The sequence below is a fragment of the Phalangium opilio genome, unplaced genomic scaffold (assembly GCF_054372755.1).
Source record: "Phalangium opilio isolate 3A_F unplaced genomic scaffold, DU_Popi_V2 ptg000354l_1, whole genome shotgun sequence".
Classification (NCBI taxonomy): domain Eukaryota; kingdom Metazoa; phylum Arthropoda; class Arachnida; order Opiliones; family Phalangiidae; genus Phalangium; species Phalangium opilio.
The window spans coordinates 871,906-884,627 of record NW_028324229.1 but is presented as its reverse complement, the minus strand read 5'-3'; the positions used below and the strand labels follow the sequence as shown (position 1 = coordinate 884,627).

General features: G+C 39.0%; 3 protein-coding genes across 5 annotated transcripts; 1 reads left to right on the top strand and 2 right to left on the bottom strand.

Annotated features, from left to right (window-relative positions):
* Window positions 1-70: 70 nt before the first annotated feature.
* On the top strand, window positions 71-5,286 carry LOC149602650 (MFS-type transporter SLC18B1-like). 3 transcript variants are annotated; one of them, XM_089860888.1, is made up of 11 exons: window positions 71-723; window positions 1,748-2,190; window positions 2,249-2,322; window positions 2,387-2,534; window positions 2,799-2,867; window positions 2,938-3,025; window positions 3,086-3,416; window positions 3,483-3,578; window positions 3,647-3,721; window positions 3,949-4,042; window positions 4,111-5,286. In XM_089860888.1, exons 1-11 carry the CDS (start codon window positions 693-695, stop codon window positions 4,147-4,149), a joined length of 1,488 nt encoding a protein of 495 aa, XP_089717014.1. In that variant the 5' UTR covers window positions 71-692; the 3' UTR covers window positions 4,150-5,286. The 3 variants fall into 3 exon arrangements, with proteins under 3 accessions (XP_089717014.1, XP_089717016.1, XP_089717015.1); XM_089860890.1 differs by lacking the exon at window positions 71-723 and adding an exon at window positions 1,084-1,335; XM_089860889.1 differs by lacking the exon at window positions 71-723 and adding an exon at window positions 1,345-1,556.
* LOC149602649 (MFS-type transporter SLC18B1-like) lies at window positions 4,695-6,101 on the bottom strand. Its single transcript, XM_089860822.1, has 5 exons — window positions 5,966-6,101; window positions 5,811-5,906; window positions 5,667-5,741; window positions 4,825-4,918; window positions 4,695-4,751 (listed from the first exon to the last, which is right to left on the bottom strand). The coding sequence occupies exons 1-5, from the start codon at window positions 6,037-6,039 to the stop codon at window positions 4,695-4,697; spliced, it is 396 nt and encodes a 131-aa protein (XP_089716948.1). The 5' UTR covers window positions 6,040-6,101.
* Window positions 6,102-7,111: 1,010 nt separating this feature from the next.
* Window positions 7,112-12,427, bottom strand: LOC149602648 (MFS-type transporter SLC18B1-like). The gene is made up of 9 exons (XM_089860821.1): window positions 12,334-12,427; window positions 9,430-9,707; window positions 8,733-8,828; window positions 8,582-8,655; window positions 7,913-7,992; window positions 7,756-7,823; window positions 7,491-7,559; window positions 7,349-7,436; window positions 7,112-7,275 (listed from the first exon to the last, which is right to left on the bottom strand). The coding sequence occupies exons 1-9, from the start codon at window positions 12,425-12,427 to the stop codon at window positions 7,112-7,114; spliced, it is 1,011 nt and encodes a 336-aa protein (XP_089716947.1).
* Window positions 12,428-12,722: the final 295 nt, after the last annotated feature.

The window sequence follows — 12,722 nt, the reverse complement described above, 5'->3', positions numbered from 1 at the left end:
TCGATATTTTTTTAACGAGCTGTGTTATACTCAACACGTCGGATATAAAGTTGAGTCGTGAATTGAAAAATCTGGAAAAAACCTTTTCACATTCGAAGAATCGAGTCGTCGTCGAAGAGATTAAGCGCGCACGAGGTGTTTATTAAAAGAGCGGGTCTCATCCAATTATAATAACTTTCATCTTTCAATATACGCGACATATCCTGTTGAGTTTTCTCTTGTACTATAGCAAATTAACCGGCCTTGGTGGTTAAATCGGCATTTAGCCCAGATCTATGGCTATAATAATCCCAGGCCTGGTTTATTTTTCATTTTAACTAGTATTACTTAATCGTTTTCTAAAGAAATGGTTTGACTCGCTCGCTTCGAGTTCAAATCCCTTTCACACGGACAACTGAAAAACACATCATCTCGGGACCAATTTGTCAAGCGATATAGTGATGATGAAATCAAACGTAAATTGTCCACGGTTCCACCGTTTCCATTCAAAGTTGGCGCCCAACTGCAGCATCGTGCTTGAAAGATGCTGAAGGAATATAACCATAACAGTATCGGTCAAACTAATCCATTACTTTTGCGAGAAATACTTTTAACTTTAATCGTGATTACGATTATAAAACGTGGTTTATCTTGAAGAAATATCAAGTTTTGTTTTCATAGCGGGAATTAATCGAAGGAATTTATGTGCCAAGATGTCCAATAATAATAATTTGAATTCCCACGGTAAGTACTATTTTAATGAAGTTTTTATACTAGTTTTCAGACCAGAAGGATTTAAAACATTTAGACAGGGAGGCCAGGCTACTTGGTACTGCACTTTGTACGCCAAGTAGCCTGACTTCCTGGTGTAAATGGTATCAATCCTCCTTGTCTGGAAACTATATAAACCGCCACGAGAATTGCAGTCATCTTCTCGCTAGTATTAACTAGTATTCTTTCAAAATTGATACATCTAAGATAATTTCTCAGACTAATGGACTATAACATAAACGGAAATTTTACCCACTTTTTTCACTTTTGAACCTTGTAGAAGTTATATTTTAAACAAATGATAATTTTAGTTGAAACGTCGTCATAGATAAACTTTTGGAAAAAAGAGGGAAAGATTCCCAAAATGTTCTAGTCCGGGCGCGAAACCGTGATTTTAGTCTTTGAGGTTGAAAGAAAAGATACGACGACAACTTGACTCACGGACTAACACCGTGCCGAGATTGAAAGCTACTTCAATAGAGAGACGATACACAATCACGGCCAGGCTATTGTTTAGTTCGAGTGTCTTAGATGAAGCGATAGATATATCTTTATAATGGGGCTCGGAAAACACCACACTTAAACGTAATTGCCACTAGAATATTGTCAGCTGATGTCACTTCTGACTAGGATTCTAAGGTCGTCATTATGTAAACGGTTTCAAAACGCGTTTAAAGTCTAATTAAAATTTACTTGACCTAGAATGTTGTCAAGTATCGCCTTAGTGATAATTTTAAGTGACATGTCAGATTACGCCAAGTTAATTAAAATTCAAAACGCGCCGTATTAATTATTAAATTATATCGGTACTATAGCATATGTTCATAAGATATGATCCATAAGTTTGTCACTTGTTACTGAGAGCTTGACATGATTGCGAAGTTTAGGAAGTGTCATGTTTAAGGAACATATCTTATAAACTTATGATGCTAGGGTTTAGATAGGTTCGCAAAGAGAATCAACAACCCCCAATTGACAATATTCATCACCATTTTAGCATCCTTAAATGGGACCAATAAATCGCCACTTATTAATAGCAATGGTAAAGTGGTTGATGATCAAAAAGGAATTGTCGAAAAAAACGGTAAGAATTTGCGAAAGATGTCGGACGGAAAAACAACGATACACGGCCCCGAAGTCATAGAACTTTTGCAACAAAAAGATGGAGGTATCAAAGAACCACGTACGATATCCGAAGATGATATCACGGAAGATGTTGAAAAAGTATCCATAAAGAGACCCAGAGGTGGTTGGAGACCATGGATACTTCTGGCCGTTTTGGCTTTGACGGATTTCGTAACGTTTGCAGCCATAACCATACTCTCGCCATTTTTCCCGGCGGAGGCTGAAAAAAAGAACGCAACACCCACAGAATATGGTGCCATTATAGCAATCTTTGAACTGGTAGCCTTGATCGTGTCAAATGTCTGCATCAAAATGGTAACTACATCTGAATTTCCAATTCGAACAAGTACTTATTGTACTTCATTTCTTTTAGGTGTCTGTTGTATCACCAAAAATTTTGATCGTAGCTGGTATCGCGGTTTTAGCTATAAGTACAATATTGTTTGGGTAAGTGTCTTTAGACTTGCCTTTTAATTACGGACACTTTATAAGCTTGTCTTTTCTTACAAAGGTTTATTAATGAAATGGAAGGTGGGTTAGGTTACGTCACTGTGGCTTTAGTTTTGCGTAGCGCGCAGGGTGCTGGTGCTGGTGTAATTGACGTATGTAGTTATATGGTGGCAACTCGAGAAATTCCTCACCGTGTCTCAACAGCCATTGTAAGTTATTTGGTTCTTTGATAAATCGAAGATTTGTTACACACGTCACTATAAAAATCTGTTATTTTCTCCTAAGGCTCTATTTTATTTGTTTACCAACTCATTGAGTTCGTTGTCTCCCGTATCTTATTGCTTTTCTACTATACGATATTATCCTAACCCTTTAAAGCCCAAAAGTATTCAATTTTCATTTTATTGTTTGGAAAAGGCTTACTTTTTTCTATTTTTGGGTACAGTGACTTTAAAACAAATTGGAACTTTCAGGGTGTTTTAGAAATGGCTGTTGGCTTAGGGTTAACGGCTGGACCCGCTGTAGGAGGTGTAATGTTTGAAGTGTGTATGGATAATATATATACTAAATGTCACCGTAAAAGTAGTAATCTGAATATACACTTTCCTTCAGTATTTTGGTTATGGTGTACCGTTCTTTGCACTTGGTCTATTAACACTGGTACTCTCACCAGTTAACTATCTTATATTCCCGAGTGACAGTAAGTTTGGATACATCTCATAACTTTATTTACGCCAATACAAACTTAATTTCACCACAGAGGGTAAGGCTGAAAGTCGATTGAAGAACGTCTTCCGGTTTCTAAAAGACTTCGAAGTTTTGGTTTGCATCATAAGTATAACTTCCGGTGGCTCAATCTTGGGTTTCTTGACGGGCGTACTAGAACCTCATCTACGTCAGTTTCACCTCTCACCGACTAATGTGGGTTTAGTTACCATAACTACTGGAGGAGTCTTTGCCTTGACCACTCCCTTTTGGGGTCACATGTGCGACAAAAAAATAAATTCCTATTATTTGATGTTTGGCGGATGCGTTTTGTGTTCGGCTGGATATTTCTTCTTGGGACCCTTTCCTGGACTTCCCTTTAAAGCGTAAGTTAGTTTATAATTATTTTCGCGTTTTTAAATATGTAAATAAATTACTGAAATATATTTCAGTATCTTATGGTTAGTCATCATAGCTCAGGTGCTATGCGGTCTTGGAGCTGCCGCTCAAAGTGTCTGCCCCTATGTTTTGATGCTCAGAAGCGCTAGGTTTGTCAAAAATAGTTTGTAAACAGAGTTTAAGAATGTATTCACAGAGTTGGTTTTGTATTATTCAGTCGAAACGGGCTACCAGAAGATGTGACAACATCAGCCTTGGTATCGGCCATTCATATTACCTCGAGTAACCTAGGGTAAGTATTTATTTACCCTCATCATAAGTTCATAAGATATGTTCCACAAGTTTGTCACTGGTTACTGATAGTTTGTCATGAAGTGACGTAGGTGAAACGCCATATATTCTCTTAAAGCGATGCATGGTGAGGCGCCCTCAGTAAGTCTCTTACATTACCTTGTGGAACATATCTTATATAAACTTATGCTGTTTATACACGTGAAACTAACCTTTATTTAAATGAAGTTGTTTCATTGGTCCATTCATTGGAGGCTTATTCATTGAATTTCTCGGTTTTCGTGCTGGTTGCGCCATTATGGTTGCCTTTCAAGTTATTCTGGTACTAACCCTTACATTCTGATTTATAAACACTAATAACTAATGTCTTTTCTATGTCCTGTCTAACAGTTATTTGCCATGGTGTTTACTTGGAGGAGATATAGGTGATAACTTTCAACATTAAAATCTAAAATTCATTCTACAACTATGTGCCATTTGCCAACAAATTAACGAAATATTGAACGCCGTATCGTTTGGTGATAAGATTTTGTTTATGCCAATTGTCAACACAGCTGGCAATTATTTCTCCTACACATTTCAATCATAACAGATGCTTCCTAACATTAAGTTTAAATTTCTTGAAATACATATTTAAAGGTTAGTTTAAAAGTCCTATATTAGTTCACGAATGACTTTTAAACTCTTCATATTTTTTTCAACTTCTTAAATGCCCCACTTTATATAACTTTATCCAATAGACTTAGTTGACACATATGTATATTTAATTATTTTATTTCTAACTATATACAGTTTTTTCTTCTTGAGGAGTATGAATTACTCCGTGTAATGTACATAAAATTAACCGCGAAATTTATAGATTCTTTTCCATAATCAAATAACTTATTTTTCTCCTTTAAATAATATTAACAATTTAAAATTTTGTAGAGTAAAATATAGGTAATATATATATAATTTCTGTGACGTTGTTAAAATTAGGTTGCCGAGGCTCTACGTTTTAAAAGGTACCATGATAAAAACTCTAATAAGGCCTAAAAACGGTTGAAATATTTTTAGTAAATAATACTTGAACAATGATTTATATATTTTAATATTTCACCGTACCTTTAAAATTTCGAATAGAAACATGATGAAAGTACTCATACGAAATTCAAATAAGTCTATTAAAAAACCTCCCACGATTGGTCCTAATGAATTTCTGAAAAGAAAAGTGTCACGTGATTTTAGAGAGTTTGCGCAAACGTTGGCCAGCCATTAGTACGCCCGTTGCCCTGCGACTCGCGGTACGATTTTGTTTTCTTGTCGCGGGTCAGTGTTTTACGAAGATAATTAAGACGTTTTGTGCGGTAATTATGGATTTCATTAACGTCAAATCTCACTCGAGTGGATACGGATTAATCCCAACCTAAAGGTGTGTGTGTTAAATTTTAACTTTGACAAGCCTATCTCCTTTTGGAGTCCCAACTGTAGGGGTAACTAGTGTTTAATTAAATCTCAAACTCTAGGTTCATTTTGTATTTATAAGCGTAAATTAAACTCTCCTAATTATTGTTAAATACCTATTAATTGTTTAGCCTAATTTGAATAATTCTATAATAGAGAAAAACGTGGCAGCATGAATCTTTTGACAAAGACAACCACCCGCATTGTTTAATACGTTGTAATTGTTAAGCCTAACTTGAATAATTTTATAATTGAAACGTGGTGGCATGAATCTTCAGGCAGAGACAACCACCCTTGCTCCTTTGGGGGGGGGGGGAGGAACTTTTTCGCGGCATATGAAATTTCACTCCCCGCAATTCGGGTTTTTGAAAATCGAGGACTTTCTGTGTGTAGGGGATGCATATTAATTATCCCCCAAATAACATCTACATTCTCGTGGCGCGGTTCTAGTAGCGGTAAACTCCCCCCGTTTTCTTCCCCCTTTTGAAGGTTTAAAATCTCACCCTGCTGTACTGCAAGTAATGTGAATAGCTGAGACTAAAGCTGATGTGGTGACGTCATTTGGCATGCCTAAACGTCTGTAATTTTTAACAGTGAAAACTTTAGAAACTTAAACAGTTTTTGTTTCTCACTTTGAGTTACCCTACCTGGCACTTTTAAGCATAAGACCAAAAGGACAAATGCTTTGCGCTGCCGCCCCTAAACCACAGAAGAACAACGACACTAACATCATCCATAGTTTGCTAGCGTATTCATAAAGACATTAGTTGATTAAACCTTAATTAAGAACATGGTCACTTACTACTCCATTTGTAGCCAAGGGAATGGACCTAATATAAAGAAACCAATAACGGCTAGCAAACTTCCGGTGATCATGAGTAGATAGGCGTTTATCTGAAAGGTTATTCATTAAGAAAGGGTTACTTGTATTTGGCCTGTTAGAACTCACATTTCTGTCAGATAAGTACCCCCATAGAGGCGTGGTGATGGCAAAAACAGCTCCTGTAGTAATACTGACCAGTCCAACGTTGGTGGCACTTAAGTTGAACTGAACAACGGATTAAGTTCATTTTTATCGACTTTCACTTCTGTCCCAGTAATCTTGTTAATACTTGACCCCTAATTTAGTAGGTACTTGCCCCGGGTGCTTGTAGGTGCTCGCCCCGGGTGCTTGTAGGTGCTCGCCCCGGGTGCTTGTAGGTGCTCGCCCCGGGTGCTTGTAGGTGCTCGCCCCGGGTGCTTGTAGGTGCTCGCCCCGGGTGCTTGTAGGTGCTCGCCTCGGGTGCTTGTAGGTGCTTGTGGGTGCTTGTATGTACTTGCAGGTGCTTGTGGGCGCTTTATGTACTTGTATGTACTTGTAGGTGCTTGTGGGTACTTGTGGGTACTTGTGGGTGCTTGTGGGTGCTTGTGGGTACTTGTGGGTGCTTGTGGGTACTTGTGGGTGCTTGTGGGTACTTGTGGGTGCTTGTGGGTGCTAGTGGGTACTTGTAGGTGCTTGTGGGTACTTGTGGGTGCTTGTAGGTGCTTGTGGGTGCTTGTGGGTACTTGTGGGTGCTTGTGGGGGCTTGTTGGGGCTTGTGGGTGCTTGTGGGTGCTTGTGGGTACTTGTGGGTACTTGTGGGTACTTGTGGGTACTTGTGGGTACTTGTGGGTGCTTGTGGGTGCTTGTGGGTGCTTGTGGGTACTTGTGGGTGCTTGTGGGTACTTGTGGGTGCTTGTGGGTACTTGTGGGTGCTTGTGGGTACTTGTGGGTGCTTGCCCCGGGTGCTTCTAGGTACTTGTAGTACTTGAAGGAGCTTGTAGGTGCTTTTAGGTACTTGTAGTACTTGAAGGAGCTTGTAGGTGCTTTTAGGTACTGGTAGATACTTGTAGGCGCTTGCCCCGGGTGCTTGTAGGTATACTTGTCCCACCATGGTACTAGTAACCTTGTAGGTAACCGACCACCATCCTACGATATAGCAATGTTACTGACTTGTCTTAGATGAGGTTCGAGAATTCCTGTTAAGAAACCCAAGGTGGCTCCACCGGACGTTATACTTATAATACAAATAATAACTTCGAAGTCCAGTAAAAATCCCATTAGACTAAGTTTACTGTCATCGTCTTGCCTTTCTACATAGTGAAAGCGTAACAAAGTGAATTAGTCTTAAAAATAAGCCGTGGACATACTTTTTCGTAATCTTACCAACGGTTGGGAATACTACGATATTGGCTGGTATCATGATAGCGATCAGCGCTCCTAATACCAGAAACGGTAACATAAAACCGCCAGCCTATAAATTACAAAGCATTAGATAGGTTCGTAAAAGTGGTAAGTTCCAGCTTACGTCAAATAGGACACCTCCTATGGCTGGTCCAACTGTTATGCCCAAACCCACTGCCATTTCTAGGATACCCTGTTAATATATTAAGGTTTAACTATTGAATTTCATTATGTAACACAATATTTTCAAACTATTCGGAGGATTGATATCATTTACACTAGGAGGCCAGTCTACTTGATTCTGCACTTAGTCCGCCAAGTAGCCTGGCCGCCTTTTGTAAATTCTCCTAGCATGTAAACTATGTATGAACATAATTAGATATACTTACAATGGCAGTAGAGACTTTACCGCTGACTACTAAACTTATTACCATATAACTGCAAACGTCAATAACACCTGAAATGTAAACCAACCAAAATTAGAAGAGAACAATGGAATTTGTAGATGTTAGCATTTCCCCACTTTCGCGTGGGCTCATAACTCACCTGAACCAACACCTTGAAATATTCTCAGTAAAATTGAAACTGATACGAATGGTGCCCCCGGTGGTAACATCATAACAATACTGTAATAAACGCATTGTCAGTAAAATTCACGGAAGTTCAATAACCCAAGTTTTAATCCTTAATGTACTTTTTTTCTAATCTACACGTGAATGACGTTTAGCTTAAGTAACACATATGTTTATAAGGTATGTTTCATATACTTCATAATGCTAGAGACTTATTGAGACCTAGTTCGAGAAAGACTACACTCGGTTTTGCAGTCCATTTTCATATTAAGTCTGTTCTAAGTCTTGGACAGCGCCTCACCAGGCGTCGCTTTACGAGACTCTATGACCCACGTCACTTTCAGTAACCAGTGACAAACTAATGGAACGTATTTCATGAATTTATGGTAACGGAATAATAACTATGTCACTAAATCAAATATGTTAACGAAAGTGTGTTTCCCAGAACTTATCCATTAATTTTTCACGAAAAACTCCAATCTATGACAAGTGTCACGCCTATTGAGGTTACTTCTACTTATACTCTAAAATGTGGCTTCAAAGTTACGTCACATGAACTACCAAGAACCGAAATAGATCAGTGGAAGCGATTAACTCTGGTACATGCTTTTCATATTTGTTTTCGCAAGGTTGAGGCATTTACCTGAAAAGTAACGTTCCCAATGCCAATAGTATAACTCCGACAACTGTTAATAATTTCGGTGATACGTGTAACACCTTGAGTTGGTTTAAATGAGAAAATTTTAGAGAAAACGAATTGGTATGTAACAAGTTTAAAAATTGGGGAAACTCACGGCTTTAATGCAGAAAGGTGAGATTATAAGAGCGGCCAATTCAAATATTCCAATTATAATCCCGAATGCTGCACCTGAAGCTTCTTTCTTCTCGGCCTTTAAATAATTGCATTAAACGTTAAAGCTTTATATAACTTCAGGGCAATTCATTTCAAAGTCAACGCCCGGATTTTGCTCAGAGTTAAAAATTAAATGACACATGCTTGCTCGGCTTAGTCACAAGTACGCGTGATTATTCAAGCCCTGCCCACGGAAATTATATTATACCAAGAAGTGATATCTAGTTTATTATGGAGAAGGTATCAATTCGCCACATTTCCAGCTTTATCTCGAGTCCAAACGTAGTTCCGGAGTTAATCCCCGCCTTTAAATTACAACCAGCATCTCATTGGTTCTTGAAAACTCACGTCAGCGCGACGCGAATGACGAAAATTACGTATTTTCCGACTGAGGAGAGGCGAAACCTTGTATTTTGAAAGGGGCCGGGACTATGGCGCTCGAATACTTAGGCATGTCTCACCTTCTCCCTAATATACTAGATATAACTTCTTGATTATACAAAACAGAGACACAGGACAGGGCTGTCGGGCCCCCTGGGAAAAATGACGAAATTTTGGGGCCCCATCAAGACAGTACTACAGTTGGCCCGGGCCCAGGGAAAACTGACGACCTGGAAAAAGATTGAAGAACCACTTACTAGTGAAGGAAAAAATGGTGCTAGTAAATTGATAGCGGCAAAAGTGAAGAATTCTGTTAGGGCTAGAACCATGATCAACATCATGATTTTGAAAGGCATTTTCTCCTTTTCCTTTTGCGCGGCAGCATCTTGGTTTGGCGCTCCATTTTTAGTCTCCAATGACCAAAGATGCTGTTGTTTGGCCCTCTTGAAGCTACTGGACGCACCTAGTCCACCGAAAGCGGTTAGACGTACGATACTGTACCTGGGATTTTGTCTCTTTTCCATCGAGAAATGTCCTGATTTTATTTTAAAAAGATTGAATAAGAACTAACGATAGACGCGTTACGAAGCTCTACTTTCACGCAACTCGTCTCCGCGATGTTTAATGCTAAACTAAAAACTGTACTAGTTAGCTACGTGGGTTTTTGAATGAGAATACATAGGTAAAATGTTGTTTGCCCTATAAACTAGGCTCACATTGGGGCCAATGTCGATGCGTCTGGTTTATTTTCCTATAGACAGGGTCGTGTTGGGTACATACCCTTAAACTCATTTCCCGAATTATCTACAGGAATTAAATACTAACCCAGTTTCACCTATGATCCTGAAAATTATTTCTATTGCTATGTCGTGGGAAAAAAAAATTGGAAAAAAAAGGTGTGTGAGAACTGTAGTTACCGGTAATTACTCTTCGTGCGGAAAATGGCACTTCATCAGGGATTTATGGGACATACTTTCATAGAAAATACCAAATTCGCAAAATCCCAATCTTAGAAAAGATACGAACCTCTCATTGTGCGCGCAGTTTTTTTCTGAACTTACGTCTGAATTTAGTCATTGAAACGCGAGTAGACTACATCTGAGTTTTCTGCAAGTACTTATTAACGCACCTGGAAGATGTACTTGCGCAATATACCCCTAATTTAAAGGGGTAGTCTCAGAGGAGTAGAAATCTATTTTTAGATTTTAAATGAGACCTTTGAATAAATGATATGTTTTGAGAGATATTTATTTTTAAATAATCGTGGTTTGCATGATATTTGGTGACGTCATAAAGAAAACGACGCAGTTTTGACGTCACTCAGTTGCTATAGTTACGGCATTATTTTATTATTGAAATATTTTTCATATTTTCTGATATTTAAAAGTATCAAAAGTCAAAACCAAGAATGGATTCAAGCTAGTAAGAACATGGAAAATTCATTCTTCGCCTGCATCGCCCTTTACCAGAGGGGGGGGGCTATGCTAATACACAGGTATCATAAATATTGGCAGACGAATCTTCTCAGCCAGGTACGCGAGTAGAGAGACGTGGGGTAAGATGTATTGGAAATGATGGGCGACGTGCGGCGCCGAAACACTTTCAGTGTACCTTGCGCACGCCGCTACCCTTGGGTAGGCGATTGTTAAGTGCTGCCGCGTTGCGCCATTGTATTTGTACTAGAGACGAGTCGGGTCGACTTTCTTTTCGACCCGACCCGGCCCGAGTCCAACTTTAAAATTATAAACTTAACCCGGCCCGGCCCGAGTCCAACTTTAAAATTATAAACTTAGCCCGACCCGACCCGACCCGAAAAAAAAAATTAAAATAAAAACCCGACCCGACCCGACCCGGAAAATTTTGAAATTAATTTTGCCCGACCCGACCCGAACCCGTTTCGGGTCGGGTCGGGTCGGGTCGAAAAAGCCCGATTAAATTGGGGGCCCGACTCGTCTCTAGTTAGGTGTAGCGACGAGTCGGGTCGACTTTCTTTTCGACCCGACCCGGCCCGAGTCCAACTTTAAAATTATAAACTTAACCCGACCCGAAAAAAAAAATTAAAATAAAAACCCGACCCGACCCGGCCCGGAAAAAAAAATTTAAATAAAAACCCGACCCGACCCGACCCGGAAAATTTTGAATTTAATTTTGCCCGACCCGACCCGAATCGGGTTCGGGTCGGGTCGGGTCGAAAAAACCCGATTAAATCGGGGGCCCGACTCGTCTCTAATTTGTACTAGAAATAGCTTCTATTTTTAAGACAGAGGGGGCGTCCTTTACGATTTCGTACTGTACAACCCTACCTAAACGCTGAGGATGCTGGGAGGACTTCGGTGCCGTTCCGTAGGTGGGGATACATAGGCAACGTTATAGGTATGGGGCTTGCCTCTCCGTCACTCACTCCTTTATGATGCGCAGGCGGTACCGGACCCTATGTTCTTATTAACTTGAATGCGTTCTTGTCGAAACTTTGTAATTAAAGGCTGCAATTGCTTTAATTTATATTATTTATTTTTCGATTATGACAATTATCTGTATGTTACTAAATTGGTCATTGTAATTTAGCTTCACAGGGGAATTTGATATAGTAAACAAAATTCATATCATCAGGCTATTCAGAATTTCAAGGGAAAATAAATACAGAGGCGTCGAAAAACACCTGTTTTTAATACCGTATAGCACTTTCGTTGACGATTATTTCTATGCTGTTATTTCGAAATTTCTACAAAATTTAGTTTTTACAGTAGCGTTCTAGTTACTTATTTCTGGATTCATTAGCATATACAGGAGGATATTAATTAAGGGGGAATGTTCTTTTGGCGCGATTTTGTATAAACTGGCTGTCATATTATATATACCATGCTGTATATATAGACGGTGCACGAGTTAAGCCTAAAATGCATTGAAAATCGAAAAACAACTTGGTATTTTTCTCGCCTCAAACTTGAAAGATCTTGAATCAAGAATGCTAAACCTTCTTTCGATCAATATCTTTACTATTTATAACCCATATTAACTAGTCCATTAAAATTAATGACAAAACTCGAATGGAAAAGAAGCAAGTTTCTCAGATTGATTGCTCTGACAGCTTCAAATAGCTATATCAATCTTTGACCGTAAGTATTTGTCACCAAGACAACTCCATACAAGTTGCCACTTACCTTCGATTTTATTACCCGCTTCACGCAATCGCAACTCTGTAAGTGGTATCCTTTCGTATAATGTTTCGTTTTCATTGTTGTTGAATAATTTCATTTACGTTAGGCTATATAATTTTATAATTTAGGCTCCACTTTTTAAGTTGCGGAAGACCTAGAACGTGAGCGCGACACTCGTTTCGATAAACTCTAAGAAAAATGGCGGGAATCGCTACTAAAAACCGCCCGGTGTGGCGCGAAACCTATCTGTCTTGTCAAGGATAATGCATAGCTATAGTCATCAATAAATTAGACTATGAACTTCTTCTTTTTAAACTAAATAAAACCTAGGTAGAGCTGTAGGATACATGGAAAACTTTGCGCGAAAATGAACGCTATAGACTTCTTCGCTA